The sequence below is a fragment of the Vidua macroura genome, chromosome 7 (genome assembly GCF_024509145.1).
Source record: "Vidua macroura isolate BioBank_ID:100142 chromosome 7, ASM2450914v1, whole genome shotgun sequence".
Lineage (NCBI taxonomy): Eukaryota > Metazoa > Chordata > Aves > Passeriformes > Viduidae > Vidua > Vidua macroura.
The window spans coordinates 31477651-31500124 of record NC_071577.1 but is presented as its reverse complement, the minus strand read 5'-3'; the positions used below and the strand labels follow the sequence as shown (position 1 = coordinate 31500124).

Genomic DNA, 22474 nt, shown 5'->3' with positions numbered 1-22474 from the left:
GGGTGGGCAAGGACTTTGGCCACAGGACATGGCGGTGGCTGGCAAAGGCTCCTCCAGAGAGGGCTGATGGGTCATACTTGCCTGCCCACTGTTGGCAAAGTCATCCACTGTGAGGGAGGGGTCGAGGCGTATGGCGATGCCGAAGTCGCAGAGCACGCACTCCTGCTCGTTCTTCACCAGGACGTTTGTGCTCTTGATGTCGCGGTGGGCGATGGGGATTTTCGGGCGGCCGCAGGCGGTGTAGTCGCTGTGAAGGTGGGCCACCCCACTCACCAGGGACCCAGCCATCTTCTGCAGGTCCATCCAGCTCAGCACGTGGTGGGAGAGGTAGTCCTTGAGGTTGCCCCGGCTGTGGTAGGCGGTGATGAGCCAGTACTCCCGGCGGGGCCCCGTGCCCCGGTCCTCGGCAGTGAGGAACTGCAGGACGCTGTCGTGCCTGAGGCTGGTGTCAGTGAAGATCTGGCTCTCGTTCTTCCAGGAGGAGTATTCCTCACAGGGGAAGATCTTCACGGCCACGGTCTCATACTGCCCCGAGCGGCTGTGGCTCAGCTTGGCCCTCCACACCTCCGCGAACTGCCCTTTGCCCACCATCTCGTCCAGCTCGATGGGGAGCAGCTCAGCGGGGCGGCTGCTGGCGCAGCCGGGGCTGGTGCTGGCTGGGCTCTCATCCATCAGTACAGACAACTTCTCCTCCCGCTCAGCTGCCTTCCCCTGCTCTGGCAGCACTGGGGACTGTCCCTGTTTCCCATCCCACGCCTTGGCTCTCTTGCGTCGCTTCTGCGTGCGGCAGAGGTAAAATATCACCGTGATCATCACTGCCACCAGCAGCGGGGGCAGGAGGCTGATGGCTGCCACTGGGATCACCTCTTTGCTCTGCAGCATGGAGTAGCCTGAGGGGAGAAAAGAAAAGGCGAGGTGCTGCTGCGGGTCTGCCATAGCTCCTTTTCATCACGTGGAGGAGGAAAATATGCAAAGCTGTTAATGGAGCGCAGCCCTTCGCGGGGCCGCACAAGGGCTCATCCCGACACAGAGCCCAGACGTAGGCACTTAGCAAGGGGGCTGATTGGTTTTGGTCTCAAATTTATCTTCATTTATCAACAGAATACACAGGCCAGTATCACTTGGATGGGACAGTGTGGTACAAGAGACTGCAAAAGGCATTTTGGGGGTCCCAAGCGCTGCTTGCGCTTGTGGCAAGGGGAGCTTGGCTGGAAATAACAATGATAAATCCAAGGTAAGGCTCAAACACAGCAAATCTCTGAGGGGGCCTGGGGCTGGAGCTTTGCTGGACCCCTGTGGTACACAGAGAGTCAAGAAGGATGCTGGGGGTGGGCAGTCTGCAGGACCACCCAGCGCAGGGGAGTGCCTGGATGCTTTGCAGGATAATTAGCACACAGGAGCATCATTTCAGTGCTTGTCTGGCAGTGCTGGCATCTCCTTCCTCAGCCCGTTACAACAGCATCCCCAACAATTGCCAGGGCATGGCTGCGTTTGTTTTATTTCTTTTAAACCCTCTGTTTGCCTTCAGATTGTCAGGGGGAGGACACGCACACAAAGCCATAACCCTCACACAACATATAATTGTCTGATCCTTTGATGTTCGTGATTCCTGGAATAAACATGCTGACTTCAGTCGAGATATTCAAGTAAAATCTTACTCAGAGCTTTTTCTGCCAAGTATAATAACCCAGGGGAAGAGGGATAAGAATCATTCCATAAGCAAAACTCTCGCTGCTTGACCTCAGTGTGTGCAGATCATAATTCAGGTTCTGGAAAAACAGAGCATTTAGCTATTTTCCTTGGCAAATTTCAAGAAAATGTGCTGCAGCTAATTTCTGCAAGGCTGTGAAAGCGTTTCTAAAATAGGCATCAGGTTTAAACCACAAGATCAACCTGAACTGATATAAATCAATAACTAACTCAGGAATATGTTTATTTTGGAAAGTATTTGGCTTGGATATCACCTACTGCTTTAATGGATTTACCCGATGCTTTGGATCCCATCTTTGAAACTCTGAAGAAAGAGAAGATATTTTTAAGGAAGTTGCATGCACAAGTCTCAAAAAGGGGAAGTTAACACAGCTTCAGAAAATTCCTACGTAAGGATGCCCCTTCCTGATGGAAGTCTTTTGATACACAGGGGCTGCAGCAGGGCTTAGACCCCTTCTATGGAAAGCAAATGTTGTTGATCTGGCAATAACCACAGGTCTGTAAACCCACACCTTGTTGAGCATTGCTGCGTGGGTTTCTCCATCCCTGCTGAGGGGATGTGGACCTCCAGGGCTGGGCTCAGCTGGAGCACAGGTGGAAAGGACTTCCCATGCTTCACCCTACCCAGCATCTTCCCGAGGTCTCACCTGGACTTCTGTGTGCACAGCTTTAGGAAATGATGGCTCTGTGTGCTCATTAGTGTGGTCTTTGGTATCTGATGGAGTCCCCTGCACCCCTAGTGTGAGGGCAATGCCACCAAGCAGCCCAGACCTGAAAGCAAAGCTTAAGGAATCAAGAAACAGGAAAAAAATCTGCCTGCTTCAGCTGCCAGAGAAGTGCTCGTTTCTCTGCTCAGGAGTTGTCTAGACCATTGAATGTGACAATAATTTAATATTTAGAATGCAAATGATCCCTTAAAGTGGAAGAGAAGGATGTAAAGAATGGGGTCTGTGAGCCTGGGGTTTGCCTAGGCTGGCCCCTGGCCCCTATCTAAGAGGAGAGAGTTGCTGAAGACCTGCCATGGTCTTGCTCTGACTTCCAGCGCTTTCCACGCCAGCTGACAGGAGGAGGCTGGATATGGAGCCTCTGCTGGGGGCGGCATTTCCAATGAGCCAGTTGTCATTTTTGTGTGAAATTGTGAAATCCCAGCAGCAGCTTTGGGATTTGACTATCTCTCCCTAGAAGTGTGTGTACCTGTTATGTTTGGCTGGGGAAGCAGCAAAGAACCGCCAAATTTAGCATCATTTTCTTCCATTAAAGTGGCTTGTTTGTTCAGAGAATTTGCATTTCATGTGATGTTTTTCTTTTTTCCTTATGTTGCAGGAGATGCTATGCCACTGGCTTGCAGGTTCTGCTTAGGCTCATTTTCAGCATCTCCTTGTGTGATTATGGAAAATTGGAGGCGTTTCATTTTGCTTTTGTTACAGGTCAGATTCTTGATGGACACTTGGATAAACCTGATCCACTTGGAGTTGGGGAGGTTTAGACAAGCCCCCAAAGGCTCTGGTTGGAAATATTTCCAAAATACACGACCCTCCTGAGGTACAGAAGTGAGCAGCCTCTTAGTTTTCCCTCCAGTGGATTTACAGCTCCCGTTGGATCTCCAGCCATGTGCAGCAGTGTGCCAAGCCACGCTCACGTGTGTGCTCAGCACCCGGCTGGCTCCAGCTGTCCCTTCCCAGGAGAAACACTGCTGCAGGAGAGGAGAGCAGCAGGGGAGGCATTCCTGTGTGCCCAGCCCTGCGCCCCAGCATCTCCACCTCTTTGGGTTACAGCCGTGGGGGATGCCAGCAGTTCCTGTGGGTGTCTTCTGGGGCAGGATTTGCTCCAACACAATTTATTTAAAGCTTTCAGAGCTTTTGACTCACACTACGTTACACCAGCCCCTGGGTTCCCCAGCTGATTCAACCTGTGCTGAAAGCACAGCCCATTGAGAGATATGGTGGATTTTCCATCACCTGATGTTTCCAGACAAAGGCTGGAGGTATTGCTGCGAGGAATGCTTTGGCCACAGACAAAATGCTGGGCTCAGTAACAGGGTAGAGATTTTAACTGGCTTTTATATGGGGAGATCAAAGAAGATGGCAGAAGAGGCTCTTTTGCCATCTCCTACTCCGCAGGAAATACAAGGGATTTGGCATTGGTGCTGGGTGCTGCACCCCCATAAATGACATCAACAAAAGCACTCACCATTGGTGTGGTTTTCAAAGATGAGTTTGTCGTTGCACTCCTGCTCATCCACACAGCCACAGATGTAGATGATGCCATCCTCGCTGGGCTGGGGGCTCATGATGCAGCGTGAGGTGTTGTAGTTGGGGACCATGAGGTTTTCGATGGGGCGGTGGGGGTTGTGGCAGAGCGTGCTGATCCTGATGCTCTCGTTGTCCTGTCTCCTGCATGTGACAAATGAACCAACACAGCGTTAGCCCAGCAGCTTGGCCCTTGTGTCACCTGTGCATCACCTTAAACCTGGTTCTAAGATCATTTCTTTCAGGCTGTGTAGGGAATGACTATTTGCAGTGGCTGTGGTATAACTCTACTTACATGTACTTATAGGACCAGTGATGGGGATGACTGGGCCTGCACAGGCTACAGCATTGCAGCTACTCCTGGGTGCATTAAAGGAAATGACAACCATTCATTACTTCTCCAGGAACAGCCTCTGCCTCCTGACCTGGTGGTGCAAAGAGCGGGGATGAAGGTATGGAGAGATTTCACAATGTCTTTGAGGTCAGCTGGGAAGTCAGACATAAAAGCCAAGGAAAGAACCTAAATTCATCACCCTCTCCCTGGTGAAGTCCCCCAGTGTCAGCACTCCCCACACTTTTTTGTGGCTACCAGGTAATTTGACAGAGGAGCTCCCAGATGAGGAGTCCTAGGAGGGTGAGATCCCTTCTGAAGCTGCTGCTGTGACTGAGATATCCACTCAGGACAAGTTTGGATGATCCACATATGCCTCTGCAAGTGAGCAGCAAGCAGCAAGGCTGGCCTGGAGGTGAGCCCTGCTGGCAGGGATCTTGTTCTCTGGATGAAGCATAGAATGGGAAGGGAGGTGCTGGAAGGGGCTGGCAGGGTGTTTGTGACTGCGTGGCTGCCTCAGCCCATCCGATACACGATGCTGGGTGCAGCTCCATCCTGTGCAGTGGGATTGCTTGCCTGGCATGGGGATTCCTGCTGCAGGGGCCTTGCTTTTTCCTGTGCATGTAAGCTGTAAATGGAAAAACCCAGCAACACACTGGATTGCCTACCCAGGATTTAAGGTGCCTTCTCCATGCATGTGTACGGGAATTTGGGGCAGGGGGTGGATTTTGTTGTTTGTTTGTTTGGGTTTCTTGTTGTGTTTTGCTTTTTAAAAATCCATAATGCAACAATTAGGTTGAGGCAAACTCCTACTGAAAGCTGGCATAGAGCAGTCACGCTAATTAGCAGGTTGAGATAAAGCCTAGCGATAAGTGCTTGGCTGGCTTTCACTTTGGCAGCCAAATTAAAAGGGAAAGTGGAGGAAAATCACTCTGGGCAGACCCAAAATGGATGCTTTTTTAGTTTTGCTCATGGGGACCAAAAAGCTGGGGGAGGCACTCTTCCGGGCCAAACCATGCAGTGTGTGCTTGGCCTGAAATACAAGACTGTGTTTCCTGTCCAGGCACCTCTCGCAGGAGCAGAAAAGGACTTTTTCCAGGGGATGGGAAAGAGGTGGGTTAAACCCAATGGGGTAACCCCAGTGTGGTGCCAGCTCAGATGTCCGTGTGCTGCATGGGGACTGACCTTGGCTGCACCCCTGCATGTGAACTGAGGTTTCACCTGCCTGATGCAAGAGGACATCACAGGTTTGGAGGTCAAGGTTGCTGGTTTGCCCTTGAGTTCAGCTTGTAAAGCTTAATTCAGAGGTTTATGGGAGTTTATAGTTCCTGCAGCAAACTTGCCACGCTTTCAGCTCAAAAGCTGAATCTATTTAGAAAATAAACTGGTACTAATTACGGGGCAGACCAAATGATTTTTTTACTGTGCATTTTAATTATACTGGGAGTCAAGGAAAGAGGAAGAGAAACTCCTGAATTACTGCAATAGGCAAAAACACAAGCACAGGGGTATACACATGAACCCCTTCCTCCCCCTGTCTCCCCTTGGAGAGGGAATTTCCTCTTACCATATTGCCACGCAGATCTCGTAGGGGTCCTCGCAGTAGGAGTTGAGGTTGCAGTTGCTGTAGCACACCTTCTCCTCGCAGGCTGGGGCTGTGGAGTCGCACCACTTGCACAGGTTGGTCTTGAGGCTGCGGCGGGCGCCGGCACCGCAGGCTGCGGAGCAGAGAGGGGCTGCAGGTGAGCACGGCCGTGCTCGCCCTCAGCGGGGAAAAACAACCACCATTCCCAGCGATTCACAAAGCCAGGGGAGAAGGAGCCTCCACTGACCCCATTTCTCCATGTATTATTTTTTAAATGCTTTTGTCTGGCTCTCCTTTGCCCAGTCATTTGTGCTTTGTGTTATCCCAAAGCCTCGAGGAGATGGGGGAATGCTGCGGGCAGGTCCCGCTGGACAGAAGCCTGGGAGACCACAGAGAATCACGTTTTCTCTCTGCTTTTCCCGCACCATTTATCATCAAGGGGAAATTTACTTCTTCCTCTACCACCCAGGCTCAAATTGGCACTTCCCCTCATCTTGAGTACATTCGGTGTTCAAAAAGGGACATCTCCGGGTCGCTCTATGCCTCAAGACTTCATTTATTCCCCACTCAGCAGGAAGAGAGGTGCTGGGGACGGGTGTACGGCCAGGCTGGGACAGCTCCCGCCTCTCCTGCTGCCTCCTTGTCCCCCCCTTCCTATTCAATGAGGCCATGCTGGGAAACCTGTTTGCTACCCACTCCCCAAGAATCTGTGGCTGAGACTTCCCCAGCTCTGGGGCAACAGGGGCTGCTCCCTCCATGGCTCCACTGCCCACCGTGCCCCATCCCAGCATGAGATGTTCTCCTGCCCCTTGAGCCTCAGATCTGCCGCAGCAGCAGGAATAACGGCTGCCTGTGGGGAGCTGCTCTGCCTGTATCTCACAGGCATAACATTATCTCTATTTTTATAGAAAGGGTGCATGAACTATGCTTGGTTAAGGGATAAATCCCAGCTAAATTTAAACTTCCTGTCTTAAGGCTGCTAAATGTCTTTTTAAAAAATGCCACTGAGTGGCTTATGTAGAAATATTTATTTATGCTTTTTTTTTAACTTAAATATATGCACTCCAAAGTGTTCAGGTATGAACCTGAACTACAGCAGCTAATTTTTTGAAGCTTTGGGCCATCCATTATTCTCTGGCTGCCATGTCCCTGAACCACCCATCAGTGCTGGGTACTCCCAGCCCCTGTGGAAAGGGCAGTCATAGCTCACTGTGCTGCCACAGCCCTCACAGAGTTTTCCATCACCAGCTGTAAGTCTGAAGAAAAAAAAATTGCAAAATTCCTGACTATGGCTTGGGGAGCCTCAGCCTCTGCAAGGAGGGTCCTTCTGATCCAGCACAGCCATGAGTGCCCCCAGGTCTGTCAGTGACATGCAGGAACTCCTGTGTTCTTGGTGGTAACATCTGTGACCTGCCTGTGTTCCACAGCTGAGCCCATGGATGCTTTTCACTGTCCCAACAGCAAAATGGGTATTCAACTTCCCTGCTCCCCAAATCCAGGGCATGCAGCCTGCTCTGACAGCATGCCATGTGCCTGCTCTGCTTCCCTCACCAGCCCAGGACCCCCTCCCTGCAACAGTCGTAAAGAACTGCTGGAAGGCTCCCACACAGAAATAAACCATTTACAAGCTCCCATGGCCTTATATATAGGGCCAAGGTTAATGCTGGGGGAAAACCTGGGTGCAGAGGAAAAGTCTGTTGCATCTGGAGGTTGGAAGGAGGAAATTTTGGCTTAAATGACCCATGCCAGGCTTAAAATGCAGCTCAGCGGGGATTGTGCTGTGCCAGGTTTTGGGGGAGTAGGGAGCAGGGTAGGTGAAGATGTTGCCCACAACCTCTTACTCAGCATCTCACCCCATCCATGAGGCTGCTCTGGCCCTGCTGGGGCACCTAGCACAAAATCCATCTGGATTTTGTGGGTGACCTCAAGAGATCCAGTTACCCACATTCATTTGAGGGTTAGCTACTAAAACCATGGCTTCAGTGGGATTTGAAGCACCTGCAGCCAGCATGAGCTACCCTCACCTCCCTGCCTTGCTCTGCCAGAGCAGAGCTTGCAAAATCTGAGGCAAAACTCCACTGGAGGATGAGAATTTTGGGTGTGGAACAGAAATCAAGCCCATCATTCGTGTGCAGCCTTCAACCTACAGCAGTAGCCACCGCACCCTACAAACTCCATTTGGGTAAATTCAAGGGAACAGAGAATTGAAGGAAAGCTGGTTTCTCACCCCAAACCCAAGCCCTACCACACCCAGGCCTGTGCTCTGGTGGTGTCACTGCCACAGTTCCTCTTCCACCCCTTCAGCTCAACCCATCCACACCACGGCTCGTGCTGTGCTCGCAGCAGGCTGGTGTGGGATTGGCTCAGCACCATCACCGCAGGGACACCTGGAGGCTCTGCAGAGGAGTAACAAAATGACACATCCAGGTCGTGGATGTTGCTGGTGCAGGATGAGGTTGGTTATTTATCTATTTATACCCACCAGGTGTGTTATTTACTTATTTATATCTAGGGTTTGCTTGAGATCTCAGAGCAGAACGTCAGACTTGCTCGTAATGCACTGGTGCGTGTGCTGGGGATCTTGGCTTGGCTGTGCTGTGCAGAGGGGAAGCCAGGACAGACGAAGGAGTTAAATATGGAAACAAGAGCCAGAAATACAGCGGTAACCGGACAAAATTCTTCGGAGACAAATTGTTCTAAACTAACTCAGGCTGTGATTCTGTTATCTGCTCTGCAAGAAAGAGCAGGGATATCTCTTTTTTCTCCCTCCCACCTCCTTCTTGTCCTAGGAAGCTAAAAAGAAGAGCACAAAGCCCACTGCAAGGTTCTTCAGGACTGTGTGTCCTTGAGCCATTAGCTCGTAGGTACAGTTTAACTGCCACATCACTCATCTTGGCCCTGATTAGACCCAGATGAGCACTTTCAATATTAATAGTCGGATGATTTAATAAAGCTGCACAAGCAGTAAAAGTAACAATACACTTCCATAAACGGGTTCCAGATGTTGCCAAGGCAAATGCTAAACATCAAAATACAAACTTCAAAAAAAAAAAAAAAGTTAGGGAAAAAAAAAAAAAGCTGGATAAGCAAAACTTGGAACAAACTGTAAACTAATTAAATGTGGGTTGAGTTTTCCAAAAATAAATTGAAGCCATAAGGATGTGATGTGAGCCAATAAATAGTCCAGTTAGTCAAAGTTATTGTGGAATGACAGTTGGAAAGATGGTTTGAAGTCACCGATAGGTGGGCTCACAGCAAGCTTGGCTTCCCATCAATAGGAAGGCTTGTTCTCCTGTGCACAAGAGCAGGATCAAATCCTCTGGTATCTATAACTGGGACTCTAGAGAGGTTACTGAGAGAATATGAGATGATTTTCAAGTCAGAGAATAATGGAAAAATGATGCCAGAAGTGCCTGTGTCTCTCCTGCAATAGCAGCAGGGGTGATACCACCACCCAAGGACACTGGGATATCTTTTCCTGCATGTCGGGACAGCCTTCCAGCCTCTCATTGCCCACAGGGCTTCCACAACCTCTGCCTGGCCACCTGCAAAGCCCACGGGAACACCACCACTGTAGTCAATAACCCACCCTCCTCCCTGTGCAAGAGTCATTGCAAACAGCTCTCCAATTCCACCCCAGTCCCATCGCTGCGGTCACAGAAGCAGCCACCCACAGCAGATGAGCTTTCTGCCAGCAGGTACTGCACCTGTAAGAACATGGAGGGGGATTTTGTGAGCCACTATCCACCTGCACTATCTACTGCAGCCCCAGAGAGCAGGTGGGTCACCCAGCACCTCACTCTGGCTCCGGTTTTCCCTACACTGTGGTCCCCAAGGAGGAAGAACCACTAAGGAGCAAGCTGGGGGTGCTTGGGGGTGCAGGCACAGCACATTTGTTACAGGCAAGGAGAAAGTGCCTCGTAGCCCAAGCAAGGGCAGGAAATGCATTTTCACTGAGGGGCAGAATGAACACTTTTAGTTCTCAAGTATTCTCCCTGGCATGGTGCTTTTGGGACAGCTAAACACCAAGATGGGCTTAAGGGAATGTGTTTAGAGTGAGATGCTAGGGCACTTATCCCTGTTCCCAGCTCTTCCCTTCCCAAGGTGGAAGGAAACCAAGGCTTTTTTTACACAGGGCCTCCATTACAGGACCCTCAGATCATGCTCTGTCTTGCAGTGATAACTGTCCTTACATTGCTTGTATTTTCATGGACAAAGAAAATTTGTTAATTTTTAGGTTGTAAATGTTCTACAGTGAGGTCTATCCCCCCTTTTCTGCATATCTCCAATATGCAGGATGGGGCTGACACTATTTCAGCAGTCACAGAGGGCTGCCCAGTGTGCTGTTACTGCAGTGGCTCTGGGAGCCCCTGCATCATCTTTTCCATGCAAATCAGTCAACCTGTAATCCCCAGGCTTTGCACTGGGAGAGACTAAGGCTAGGCAGATCAGCTGAGATGCTCTTTTCTTTCTCTAATGAGCAGTGCACTTAAACACAGGACTGGGGAGCAACTCTAACTCAACCCTGCAGCCCTGTTCTTCCTGGAAACCCCCAGATAGGTGCCCTGATGGAAACACAACCTGCACTGGGACTTGCTTTCCCACCTGGGTGAGCCTGGGCTCCACCGTGAGTCCTGCATCTGCCGCCAAATTTAGGATTAGTTTTTGCTTTGGGCTTTTATCCATGGTTAATGACACAAGCATGCAATAACAGAGCCTCATAAAATTATTATGAGAACAAACAAATTCCTTCCCTTTTATATGCAGTACTTTGTTTTTAAGATTAATCCAACAGCAGAGATGATGGGCTCTGCTCTCTCACTGACCCATGTGAGAGCACCAGGTGTTCCCCATCACCAGGTTACTCCTGAGCTGCCTCCTTCATGATGCAAGAATCAGTGCCACAGATGGACATCAGGGTAATTCCTATGCCCTGATTTCCAGGTGATTCTGTGCAGGCTCAGAAGTTCCCATGGAAGTTGTTCAGCATGACCTGTGTAACAGTGATCCCAGATTTCTTGCAGATTTCTTGCTGTCTTGCCTGATCTTGTTGCTGTGCTGCAGAATCTCTCCAGAACCAGACCTCAAAGTGTTGTACTTCTATTTTGGATGCAGCTCAGTTTCCTCCAGCAGACTCCTGTTCTCCAGCAGTGGGGTCTGGTGCTGCTTTCTGGTGCTGAACCAAAGAGGTTTTTTGTGTCTCTATCCATGTGTTTTACACTGTATCTTCATCTTTGTAGGAGAGGTAGAGCAGACCAAATGAAGCTGGAAAATCTTAATATCCCAGTTTTTGCCTCTGCAAGGTACAAGCCACTGGCTCTCCCAGGAAATCCATCAGTGCTGCATTCGGATCAGGGGACCAACCCAGGCTCCACCCTCAGGTATGTGGTCCCACATTGTCCTGCATAATAAATACTGTATTTGGCAGAGTACAGTATGGAGCAAGGAATGAGCCAGAAATGTTTCCTGGTGCATAAAAAAGGACTGATTTTGATTGTGTCAGACACCAGTTCTTCCAGTGCCAGGAGGACATGCAATATGCATTTCTGGTTTGCTTGGACCTTCTTCAAACAGGCTGGTAACTGACTTACTCTACCATTTATTTTTCCTTTGTGAAAATATCCCTTTAAATTCAGTGTTTAGCAAATACTGCTTAGTCCCATTACAAAATAAATTGGGTATGGATCATAACAGCAGGCTTCTCCAGTCTTGTTCAGATGCTTAAATTACATCATGATCTAACTTCACCCAGGGGAGGGACAAGCTCTGCAGATTGTGTCCATCCTTCTGCTTTGGTAATCTCCGGTATTTCTCGTGTGCCTTTCACAAGTTTTCTGTGTATCAGCGCAATGACTCTGCTTTTGGGGCGTGGGGATGTTTTGTACTGAGGTACCCCAGGGTTGTGCCCCAACAAAGCCAGCAGCATCCAGGCAAGCTGGAATGCCAGGGGCCAGTGAGGAGATGCCTGGCACTCGGCAGGGAGAATTTGGCCAGAGCAGATTCTCTTTGATTTTGGTCAGTTGATGTCTGGGTGAGGACAGGGGAGTGTGCCTGGCCCTGCACTCCTCCATCTGCCCTCAGAGCCACTTGTCTCCTCCATCCACTCTGACCGGATCTCAAGTTTCTTTCACAGATTTCACTTTCTGTCCCCAATGCTGCTCCTGCGGGGACAAGCCCTGCTCCAGCCCTTTGTGTCCCTGGGGTGGGGATGCCAGGTCCGGTCCAGCGCTGGGGGCTGGCAGGGGGCAGCCTGTGCCGCGGGACGCCTGGGCCAGCGGGGGGGCTGCAGGGGCAATTATTTGCCATATTGTGCTCTCGCTTGTGTTTAAAAACAACAACAGCTCAACTGACTCATAGGTCCTACGGCCTCTGAGTCATTTTTTATTTCTGGATTTCACTGCTCTGCCCTTTGCAATGAAGGGAGTTGCATGCTCTCTCTCTCTCTCTCTCACACACACACACACACACACACATCAAGTTCACATTTGTTTTTCCTCTATAAAAACAAAACGATTTCCATACCATTAATGAAACTGAAATTATTTGACTTCGCGTACCCTGGCTTTTATTTTCCATTGTATAAACTCTGCAGATGAAATAATGATGGTTGTAAAGTAAACTTCTCTTTTTTTTTCCTTTCCCTTTCCAGGCAGCCTCTTTTCGAAATAGCAATAGGGAGTCACTTACAGACTTGGCTTGTGCTGTGCCTGTAGTAATTAACCCCTTCATCCCTAGCTTTTCCTCTGTTGGAAGTTAGCCACGGCGTGGGTGGAGGCATCAGCAGGTCTCCTCTGGGACTAGAAGCAAAGCGGGGGAGCAGAGCAGGCAGGGAAATGTGGGAAAGGAGGCCAAGAGCTGCTCCAGGCTGAGCAGTGGTGTGTGCCTGGAGCAATACACTCGTGAGCTGGACAGCTTTCCTGGGAGAGCCAGAGTGCTGGCACTGCAGGGCCAGAGGTACCTTCAGTCTTCCTACACCCCCCACTTTTTCTGGGTTTAAATCAGCACTACTGTTTTGTGTTTAGCCTGGCAGCCCCGTCCTGGGTCACCTCCCTTCCTTCCCACTCCCCAGGGACCACCAGTGAAACGTTCTCTCTCCTCCACATGCCACTGCAGAAATCATCTGTGGTAAATAATTATTCACCTAATCTTGCTCTTTTTGTTTACAGGGCCGTTACGATTTTACGAAGTACTCGGAGGAACATTATTGGGTGAGGTAATACCTTACCCAGCAGCAGATCCAGCTGGAGCTGGGCGTGCGAGCACGCGCCTGCCCTGCCCCGCAGCACGGGCTGAGCTGCCCTCCCCACGAGGGTGGGAGCTCTCCTGATAGACCCTCACCATCACACACAATCTGTCTGTCTTCAAGGCCTCCACACGGGCCACAAGCATTTTTCCTAATCACATTTATCATGCAACAGCACAACCCTGCATCCCCCCAGCATTGGATCAGATGCTTCACTGGTGCCTGGCCCGGGCGGGTTGGTGACACTGACTGAGTTACTGTTCCTCTTCCCAGACTGGGTGATGTGTTTTATATTATTTCTCTTGGATTTATTAAGCATTATGTAACTGGCTAACCAATCCCGCATGCGATGCAATCGTGGCTGATTTCAAGTCAGTGGAAAATAAACAAAAAAATCGCTCTGAAGTGGCTAAATTGAAATTCATTTCCACATGCAGAGCAATTCCTGGAGGATCTTTCCCATCTCCTTGTGGTTAATTTGCATCCAAGCTCTCATGCAACCCATTAGAAAAGAGTTATGGAAAAATTGCACATAGAATATGATGGCGTGTTATGATGAAAAATTATTAAGATGAAGTTTATTTTACTTAAAATATTTTAAATATTAAAAAATAAAATGTTTTTAAGCAAATTTGTTGATTTCTGCTGTGCCTTGAAATGTGTAACACTTGCCTATTTTTTGTCTTTCAGTTGAGGAACTCAAAATGTGAAAGTTGCTCCCCAAAGAAAGTTTGGCATTAAAGTTTGAAAAACCAGGCAAGCCAACCCTGCAGTCCTGAGGTCCTGAAGCCCAGCAGGACCCAGCCCAACATGACAAGGAAGATGTTCTGCCCTTGCTGAGCTTTGGAAGGACTGTAAATATCAGGTGAGGCAAAAACTATACCCCCATTAGACTCTGAAATCAAGCTCTTTCCGGAGCACTTGCTTTCTGGTGCCATGGACAACATTTTTCCCATTAACACCAGTTTGTATCCAGAGATGTTGAGCTGAGGATGGGGGAATGTGGAATGGATAAAACAGTAGTGGCTTTGCACTACTTCATTTGTTTTTCTCAGTGTTTTTGAGACTTTTAGCAATGTCTGAAAGTGATGTGTGTATTTCTGGATCCACTTCACTGACACACTTCACTGAAATATCAGTAAAGTTGGTGGTTGGGGCTCACCTGGTTGCATGTTATTTGCATTATTTTTCAGTCAGTCCCTGAGGCAGCCAAGCACCTGCTTCACCTTGGCAAGAAGCTAAGTTCAATTAAGCTGAAATGCTGTATTAGACCTGGCTGGGCTCATGGACCATGTAACATCATTTGCCAATTGCTGGGCTGGAATTTGAACATAAAGGTGACACCAGCTGTGATCCACAGACAGATGAGGGTGGTGAAGGGGCAGGATGGGACAGCCCTGAGGGCAATGCTGGTGGGCAAGCTCACAACTCCATGTGGGTGTCACCACTGCACCTATCCTTGTGCTGACTCGCTGGATGAGGAAAGCTGTCCTAAAACAAGGAGAAAACTCAAAAGTCAGGGGTTGTCCCCTCTGCTAGAGGCTAGTTTATTCCTTTGTGAGATGAGCAGGGATGCTTTGCACCCTTCCTTGAAAAGACAGCTCAAAGGAGGCTTGAGGATTAAAACCGAAGGTTAGCACAGGAATTCCTCACAGTGCCCAGGACACCAGCTTGAGAGTGGGGTTTTTTTACTCCCTACCTGTTGGATATTGTGGGTCATTGTGTAATTATGGTCAGTACCTCTAGAGCCATGACCAAGCCAGGCAAAGGTTCCCTGACAGGCAAAAGCAGGTATGAGTTTACCTGGTAATACCTGTACTCATCCCTCTAGGCATTTGTTGGCCTGAAGGTGCAACCTTGTTTGACAACAAGTCCCTTTCATTGCACCTATGTCCCCATTTCTTTTTTGCTCCTATATTCTGCTGTCCTTTCCACCCTGTTGTATTGGAAAACCCTAGAGAGAGCAAGCCAAGCCAGCAGCACAGCCTGAAGTGCCTGGGAAGGAAAAAAAACCCCACAGCCAGGGGTCAGCCCAAGAAAAGACCATGGATACAGTTTGGTGACCATCACCAGCATCACAGCATGGCCCCACTGCCACAGCAACTCCCACCAGCCCAGACAGCACGTGAGGGGAATGTGCCATTCCTCTTTGTCAGATGGAAAGCAAAGCAACTTATTCAGGGTCTGAGGAGGTGGGGAAATGCTGAGTTTCAGCAGTTCATAAGTAATTTTAGCAGCTCTGCCAGCACCTCTGCTTATCTGGGCCTTGCAGGGTGAGGCAATGCATTATCAGCACATCACAGCCTGCCGGTGGGGTTTGCAGAGGGCTGAGCTGGCCCATGCCCAGTGGAAGTTGCCTCCTAATGATTGGGGATTTGCATGCCATGTTTTCAGAGGGCTCAGAGATTTCAGCCCTTTAAAGAGCACTTTGCAGTGATCTGGTTTTGACTAAATTCTTAGTCTTAAAAATAAGTCCATTCTCCCACCTCCCACACTGCTGGGGAGCAGGAGTCACTGCATGGCCACGCATGGGTGGTTTGAGCTTATGCTGTTGCAAGTTGGTGCAGAAATTGCTGAGGATTTTAGACCACTTTTAGGACTGAGAGCTGCATGGCAGAATGCAACAGTCAACCAAATCCACTCTGCTGTTGCCATCATTTTTGTTGCTCTTGTTTCTGCAGAGGCATCAACAATCTATCCTATATCCCAATTAACTGCAGCTTCTGCAGCTCATTCTCAGATGCAGCAGTCATTAGTTCCCCTTTTACACAGAAAAAGCAGCAGCAATCAACCAAGTAGCAAAAACATGTGAGCTGCAAGTCAGTAGCAGACATTGCTCTGCCTAAACTACTCCCATTCAAGTAAATCTACTGTGCAGCAGTCAGTGGTTTTTTACTATTATCATCATATTATGCTCTGGAATTCAATTTTCTGCGTATTCTTCAGGCTCTGCATGAATCCTGGATTTCCGTGAATAGATGGAATTGAAATTGAAAGATACCATCCAAATAGGTAAACACGTCAGAAACATTATCTGGGTCACATTTGGGCACCAGGGTTCGCTCTGTTTTAAGTGCAAATGGGTTACTGACGATTGAGATGAACCTCCTGAGGAGTGTTTGAAATTCCTGGCACACATTCACTATCCCATCTGCTAGAAGGTCTTTGATAAGCCCACAAAGAGACATTGGACTGGAGCTGCTGCTCTTCATCTCTGGTTGGACTTCTTATGATTGACCAGTTTGTATTTTTTGCATTTGTATTACTTTGATTCCCAAGGAGAAAAAGGGCTTGCAAGGGACTGTGTCACAAGCTGCTGGGGCAGAGATGTTCTGTGAACTCTCCATCCATGTGCTATCATCAACTTATTCCAACACTGCCAGTTCTTTATGACTGCTAAAATTATTAGGTAGAGTCAAATTTTGCCCTCATTTAGGCCAGATCTAACAGTAATTAAGTAATTTGTTCTCTCAGAGGGAACTTGAGACTAGTTTGGGTTACAGATGCTAAAAACTTTCTGTTTAGCACATAAATAGATGGCATCTTCTTCTCTTTCATGCCCTTCTTCACCTGTTAAAAAATATATTTTCAGGAGCTTGTATTATAACATACCAAAACACACCAACAATTCAGTTGGGTTGAATTCAAATTGAATATCTTCCATTTTTTAAAGCAGAAGAGAGCTATGGCAGGAGGGTGGGGGACCAGGATTGGAAAGGAATTTTTTTTCAGGAATGGAACCGAGAGTCCTGTTGACAAAGCTTGAAGTGCTTTTTCTTCGCACATAGAAGAGGAGCCTATGTATCTTTGCAATGCCTCTCAAGAGATCCCCCTTGCAGGAGAAAGAGAAGGTTTCCACAAGTCCCAGCCCCTGGGCAGAGCTGCAGCACAGCTCCAGCAGCTGAGACTCAGCAGGGAGACTCAGCAGCTGAGGGAGATGAGGTTCAGGGGGAAAAGCTGCTCTTCCAGCATGGAAGAAATGACAAAGCAGGGAATGTTCTCTATTCCCCATCTCCTGCTGCACGATCTCATCATTTTGCAGCAGTGCCTTATCTTTTCAATTCAGTAGCCTGCCTCTGGACACCTCCTGAGACATGCCACAAACTGAATATGCTGAACAGTGCTTCTGCCTAAGAGCTGCCTCCCAAGCCACAGCCTGTTGCAGAGCTGATAGCCCTGGCAAGGGTGAAAGGAAGGCTCAGATGTGATGATGCTGCTCTACAAGCAGGTGAGCACAGGGCACATATACAAAACCACAGTAAATGTTTGCTGAGACCTCACCCCCAAGCTAATTGCTTCTGCCTCTGGTGGGAATGTCTACCCACTGAGTGCCTTTTGACATATTAAAGGCACGGCAGGAACTGAGATCCCAGGGGATCCATTGGTCTTATTTCTGTGGATGCTTGTACCCTGGGTCTATTTGAAGAAGGATGATTCATTCAACTGCTTCAGCTTATGGGTCTGTGTGTCACTTCCCACTGTAAGAAGGGTCTTCTTTGCTATCATGGACTGGATGGGGCTAGTTTTGGGATAGATCTAGCATGGAAAAAATGCTTTACGCAGCAAGACAGCAGCTGATTCAGTTTCTTCCATGCTGGATGCTGGTGTTTAGAGTCTCCAAGGCAGGAAGTGTTATCAAGCAACATCAAACAGATGTTCCTCATCGTGCTCCAGCTGCATTGACTGGCAACCTGCTCAGTCAAACACTCGAGGGGGACACAGGCATTCATTCTGCATGGACAGCAGTTTTTTAGCAATCCACCTGGAAGCAGCAAAGGATCTTTTAAAAGAAATATCTGTACCAGTGTTCATTGTAAATGCACCAGAAGCTCTTGTAGTCACAGCACTCCCAAGAACCATTTCCAGGAAGGGGTCTGAGTTATCCTCCTGATAACTCAGGAGGATAAATCCTCCTGATTTTGCAGGAAAAGTGAATAATTTTTTCTCTGGATTTTCACACCTGCTGGTCAGGGTATGAATCCACATTGGCAACATCATCTTTTGATGGGGTGCACGGTGAACCATGGCAGTGCAGGATACAGCTAAGCATTCTGGTTTGGGATGGCTGAAGGGAGAATGGATCAGTATCAAAAACCCAGAAACCCAGGGTTTTCCATTGTTGATCTAAAGAAAAGGCCCCTCTTCGTGGCCAGGAACTCCAGCAGATGTCTCTGGACCTTTCAGATGCAAAGATGTAAGTGTGTTGTTCCCAGAGGGAACATCTTCACAGGGATGTTGCAGGAACTGAAGATATTAGGAGAGATTTGGACAGTGGGGCAATATCAGCCATCAGTGGATGTCAGCTCAGGTGATTGCTTCAGGGCTCTGCCCTGCCTGGACCCCAAAGCAGGGCAATAAACCAGCCCTGTTTGCTGGCTGCCATGGCTGTGCTGGTTCCAATGGCTGGAACCAGCAGCATCTGTGCTGCTTTGTGTTCAGGGCATGCATTAGGGGGTGTGTGATGGTCCTGGAGGCCTGGACTCTCCAGCTCTGAGGCATGGCCAGAGTACTTGCCATTGGGTGCTGCATGGGTAGGACAACAGCTTTTTGCAGGCTGAGTGAAGGCAGTCTGGAATTTCCTCCAGAAACCTTCACGCCTCACCAGCACTGAGCCTGGAGCCAAGGTGGAAGCTGCTGGGGACAGCTTTCTTTGGACATCTACTTATCCACAAAGACTGGAGTTTTGGGTCCAGTGGAGAGTAACTGACATGGAGCTAAAGGGAACATCTCCATCCACAGTGTGGGAAGGTGAGAGGTCTTCCTGCAGGCGGAATGTGCCCAATATGATGCTGCTTCAACTACTTTGAGAGTTGTGGTCACTTTGAGGGAGGCACAGGTAGAACTGAAGCACGGGACCCTGCAAAGTGACACTCTGCAGCTGCCACTGCTGGAACCCCACCTCAGCTCCCCACTATAGCTGGAACTGCACACCAGCCCCCCAACTACAGCATGCCCAGGCTGATTGCTTCAAATCACTCAGCTCAAATAGTGATAATGTCCTTTAAAAAAAAAAAAAATCTTGAATCCAAATAACCCTGTGCAGTCCAGGGTTGCACTTGGGTTTAGGCATGTCCTTGGGCTACTAGAGTCCACACGGGCCATAGCTCTGTGTCCAGCACAGCCTGGCACTCTGTGGTCACAGCTGGACACATTAATGACCCACATGCCACAATGAATTTGCTGTAGTATTAATCAGCTGTCATTTGTTCCTGGCTTATCAATGGGAAAGAAAACACTGCAGTGCAACAGCTCCATGAAAGCTGAAGTCTTGGAGCCTCATAATTGGTAGGAGCATGGGCTGCAGAGGGGATTGCACGATAAGAAGGCTCTCCCACTTCTCCTAAAATTTTGACAGTTACCAGAAGCTGGCAGCAGAGTTTCAACCCTACATGGGATGTAACAAAAAGATGAACCAACTGAAGAAGAAGAAATATGACTCTGATGGACACTACAGATCACTTCCAGAGGCAGGATCACAAGAGTTGACTCTGAACTCAGGGACATGCATGCAAGCAGGGCCAAGACAGCTTTCAGCCACTCCTTCACTTCCCCCTGAAGATCCCTAAGGAAATGTTATCCCACAGTTGGGGTCCAGCACGGACATAATGTAGGTTTGATAGGGCAGGCAGCCATCAGTGGTGTTATCTCCCTTCTGCAAGGAGGCCCCTTCCAGCGCGAGGCTTTCACTTGGCACACAGCACTGAACTCGGGATGTGAAAAGAGCAGAGTGTGTGGGAGCTGCTGATTTTGTCTCCTTGGTGGGACTCGGTTTTTTTAATAAAAGTATCAGATGTTGCACTTCCTTGAAAACATGACAGTCTATGGGAGAGTTCATTAGTTTATGGCAAGTTGCAACACTGTGGAGCCTGGCTGAAAGCAAATATTATTGCAAAGAGTTATCACTAAGGGGAGAGGAAAACAATGTCCTGAGGAAATAAACTCGACAGAGCAAATCACAGAGCAATATAAAGCTGCGGAGTACAGGCAGTAGAGCGGAATTCTTTCTCAGAATAAAAGGCCCCAGTCACCTGTTTTTAATGCCAGTGTTTGCTTTCTGCATATTCAGTGAATACGTGGGATACATCTGTGCAGAACTCTGTCTCTAATGGGAGAAACAAGTATCATGATTGCAGCTGGCTGAACTTATTTACTACTAGTACACAAAAATGTCTTTGGGGCCATCATTAAATAGTGATAACACCAGTAAAATACCAGTAAACATCAGTTTTGTGTTGGTTGTTGGGGTTTTATTGTTAGAAAATAGTGTGGTTTAATTTCAACTTGTACCGAATATTCCAGAAAGTATTTCTTTCCTCAAAAATACAGAGTGAAACTTTACTGATGGTCAGCTATACCAATGACTAGCCTGTCTCAAGTCTGAGCAAAGCTGGAGGTGCAAGGGGAGAGGAAATACCAGTTTTCATTCATCTCACATAGCTGTACACTGCCACTCTTCTTAACCTTCAGTTAATCTAATTCACACCAAAGACTGAAACCGTAGCATCAGATTTGGAGGTGTGTAAAGGTAAATTGAAAATAAGCCATCACTTTCCTTTCTGATTCTCATGGCACTTGCAATATTGCAGAGCACTCCAGTTCTGCATTGTCAGGATTTTTCTCGTGTCTTCCTTTTTTATTTCCTAGCTGGAGAATTTGCTGCAGCTTTGTTCTTATTTAGCCTCATGGTAGGATGCACAAGTTTCTCCTTCAGGCAGTGGGATCCTGTGCCTGCTCCTAACCCAGCTACCTACGCCAAGCCAATGTGGGGCTCTGGTAGCCCCTCAGAGCTTTTGAGAGTGGTAATTTCTTCCTTTATTTTGGCTGTATTAAGACAATATGACACGGATTGTCATGACCAGCCCTGCAGCCCTGTGTCCTGGGGTGGGCAGTGTCTACCTCCACATGCTGCCTGGCCTGGGAGGAGAGGTTTGCTCTGGTGCTCTGGCTCGTCCTTGGACCTGCAAAGCTCCTTTCTGCAAATGCCTGTGAAATGCAGGGTGACTCTTCCTTTGTCTTTTTCCTTCCCTCATCCTCTCACTGTTTGACCAGTGTTCCTAAATTTTGCATGCATTGGTGTTGGGGTGCAATCCCAATAGAACCCCTGCCAGAGAAGCAGGCTGGCATTTTGGTGGCACTACAACCTCTGGTTCTAGCTCTGGTGACCTCAGAAATAAGAGGCCAACTTCTTGAACAAGCTGCCTGAGGAGCCTGGGATAGGTCAGAGATTTCTTGGGCAGATCAAAAGCCAGAGATGCTTTTCTGACAGCCCTGGAGCTCCCTGTCCTGATTTATGAATTCTATATGCTCTATATATTTAGCTGAAGAGGCTCACTGGGGGAACAGTTTTTGCAAGCAGGAAAGAGAATGTGACTTCAGAAAGCCACCATCTATCAGGAGATAACCCCTCAAATGCACTCTCGGTAGAGCTATCAACCATGGAAAAGGGAGCCCAGGAGACTTGGCAAAACATGTTAGGATATTTTAGCGAACCAGCATTTTTTTAACAGGAAACCTGTTAAAAATGGGGAAGCAGATTATGGGAAAGCAAACTCAAACCCCAGGAACTGGGAGCTCTGGACTTGGGGTAGCAGACCTGCAACCTCACCTCATTTCAAAAATCTTCTTTCTCTTTCTTGGGAACCTCACCAGAGCCCAAGGGGTACGGCTTGCTCTCCCTTGGTAAGTGCTACGTGCCTTGGCAGATTTGGAGTTTCATATCCTCTTTTGGAGGTTGGATGCACAAAGGCTCTGCCAAGCTCCTGGGGCTCTTCACAGCCCTGAGAGCTGCTGTCACACCAGTGACACTTAGCTCATGTTCTTGAGGCAGTCTCCACAGGTTAGAGGGTTGTGATGCTTTGCTGTCCCCTCTGTGAGATGAGGCTGAGCTCAGCCCCATGCCTGTTTGGATGTGAGCCCTGTTCCTGACAGATGGAGCACAAGGGACCATTTCCCAATATTCATAGAAAACAGGGCAGGAGAGCTCCTAATTCCTACTTTTAAGGCCAGAGTGTTTCCATTGTGCACAATACAGTAATCCTGATATCAAATCTGTAGTTTCTGTATAGGTTACAGACTTCCAAGCAGGTAGTCTTGCAATCTTGAAGGCTTTGAGCAACAAATATTCACCACATCCCAAGCCTAACTACCTGCTGGAACAATTTTACTGTGTTGTGTCCCATTTTAGCTTCCAGTGTGCACATCTTGTTTTATCTCTGTTCCACAGAAGAGAAAGCCCTCTGCCAGAAAAGGTTTTCCCAGGACCTGGCTGTAGATGGCCAGCTCACCTCCCAGCTCTCTCCTGGCCAACCTAAAGACACTGAAAGCCTCCAGCTCCACCCCCCTGTATGACAGATCTC

General features: G+C 48.5%; 1 protein-coding gene across 1 annotated transcript in view; it reads right to left on the bottom strand.

Moving 5' to 3' along the window:
- The window catches only part of LOC128810301 (TGF-beta receptor type-2-like), a 30756-nt gene that overhangs the window by 5781 nt on the left and 2501 nt on the right, over nt 1-22474 (bottom strand). The window contains exons 2-4 of the mRNA XM_053983032.1: nt 5858-6008; nt 3901-4103; nt 82-890 (exon numbers count right to left, since the gene is read on the bottom strand). Coding sequence (XP_053839007.1) covers nt 82-890; nt 3901-4103; nt 5858-6008 — 1163 coding nt within the window. The remainder of the gene's footprint in view (nt 1-81; nt 891-3900; nt 4104-5857; nt 6009-22474) is intronic.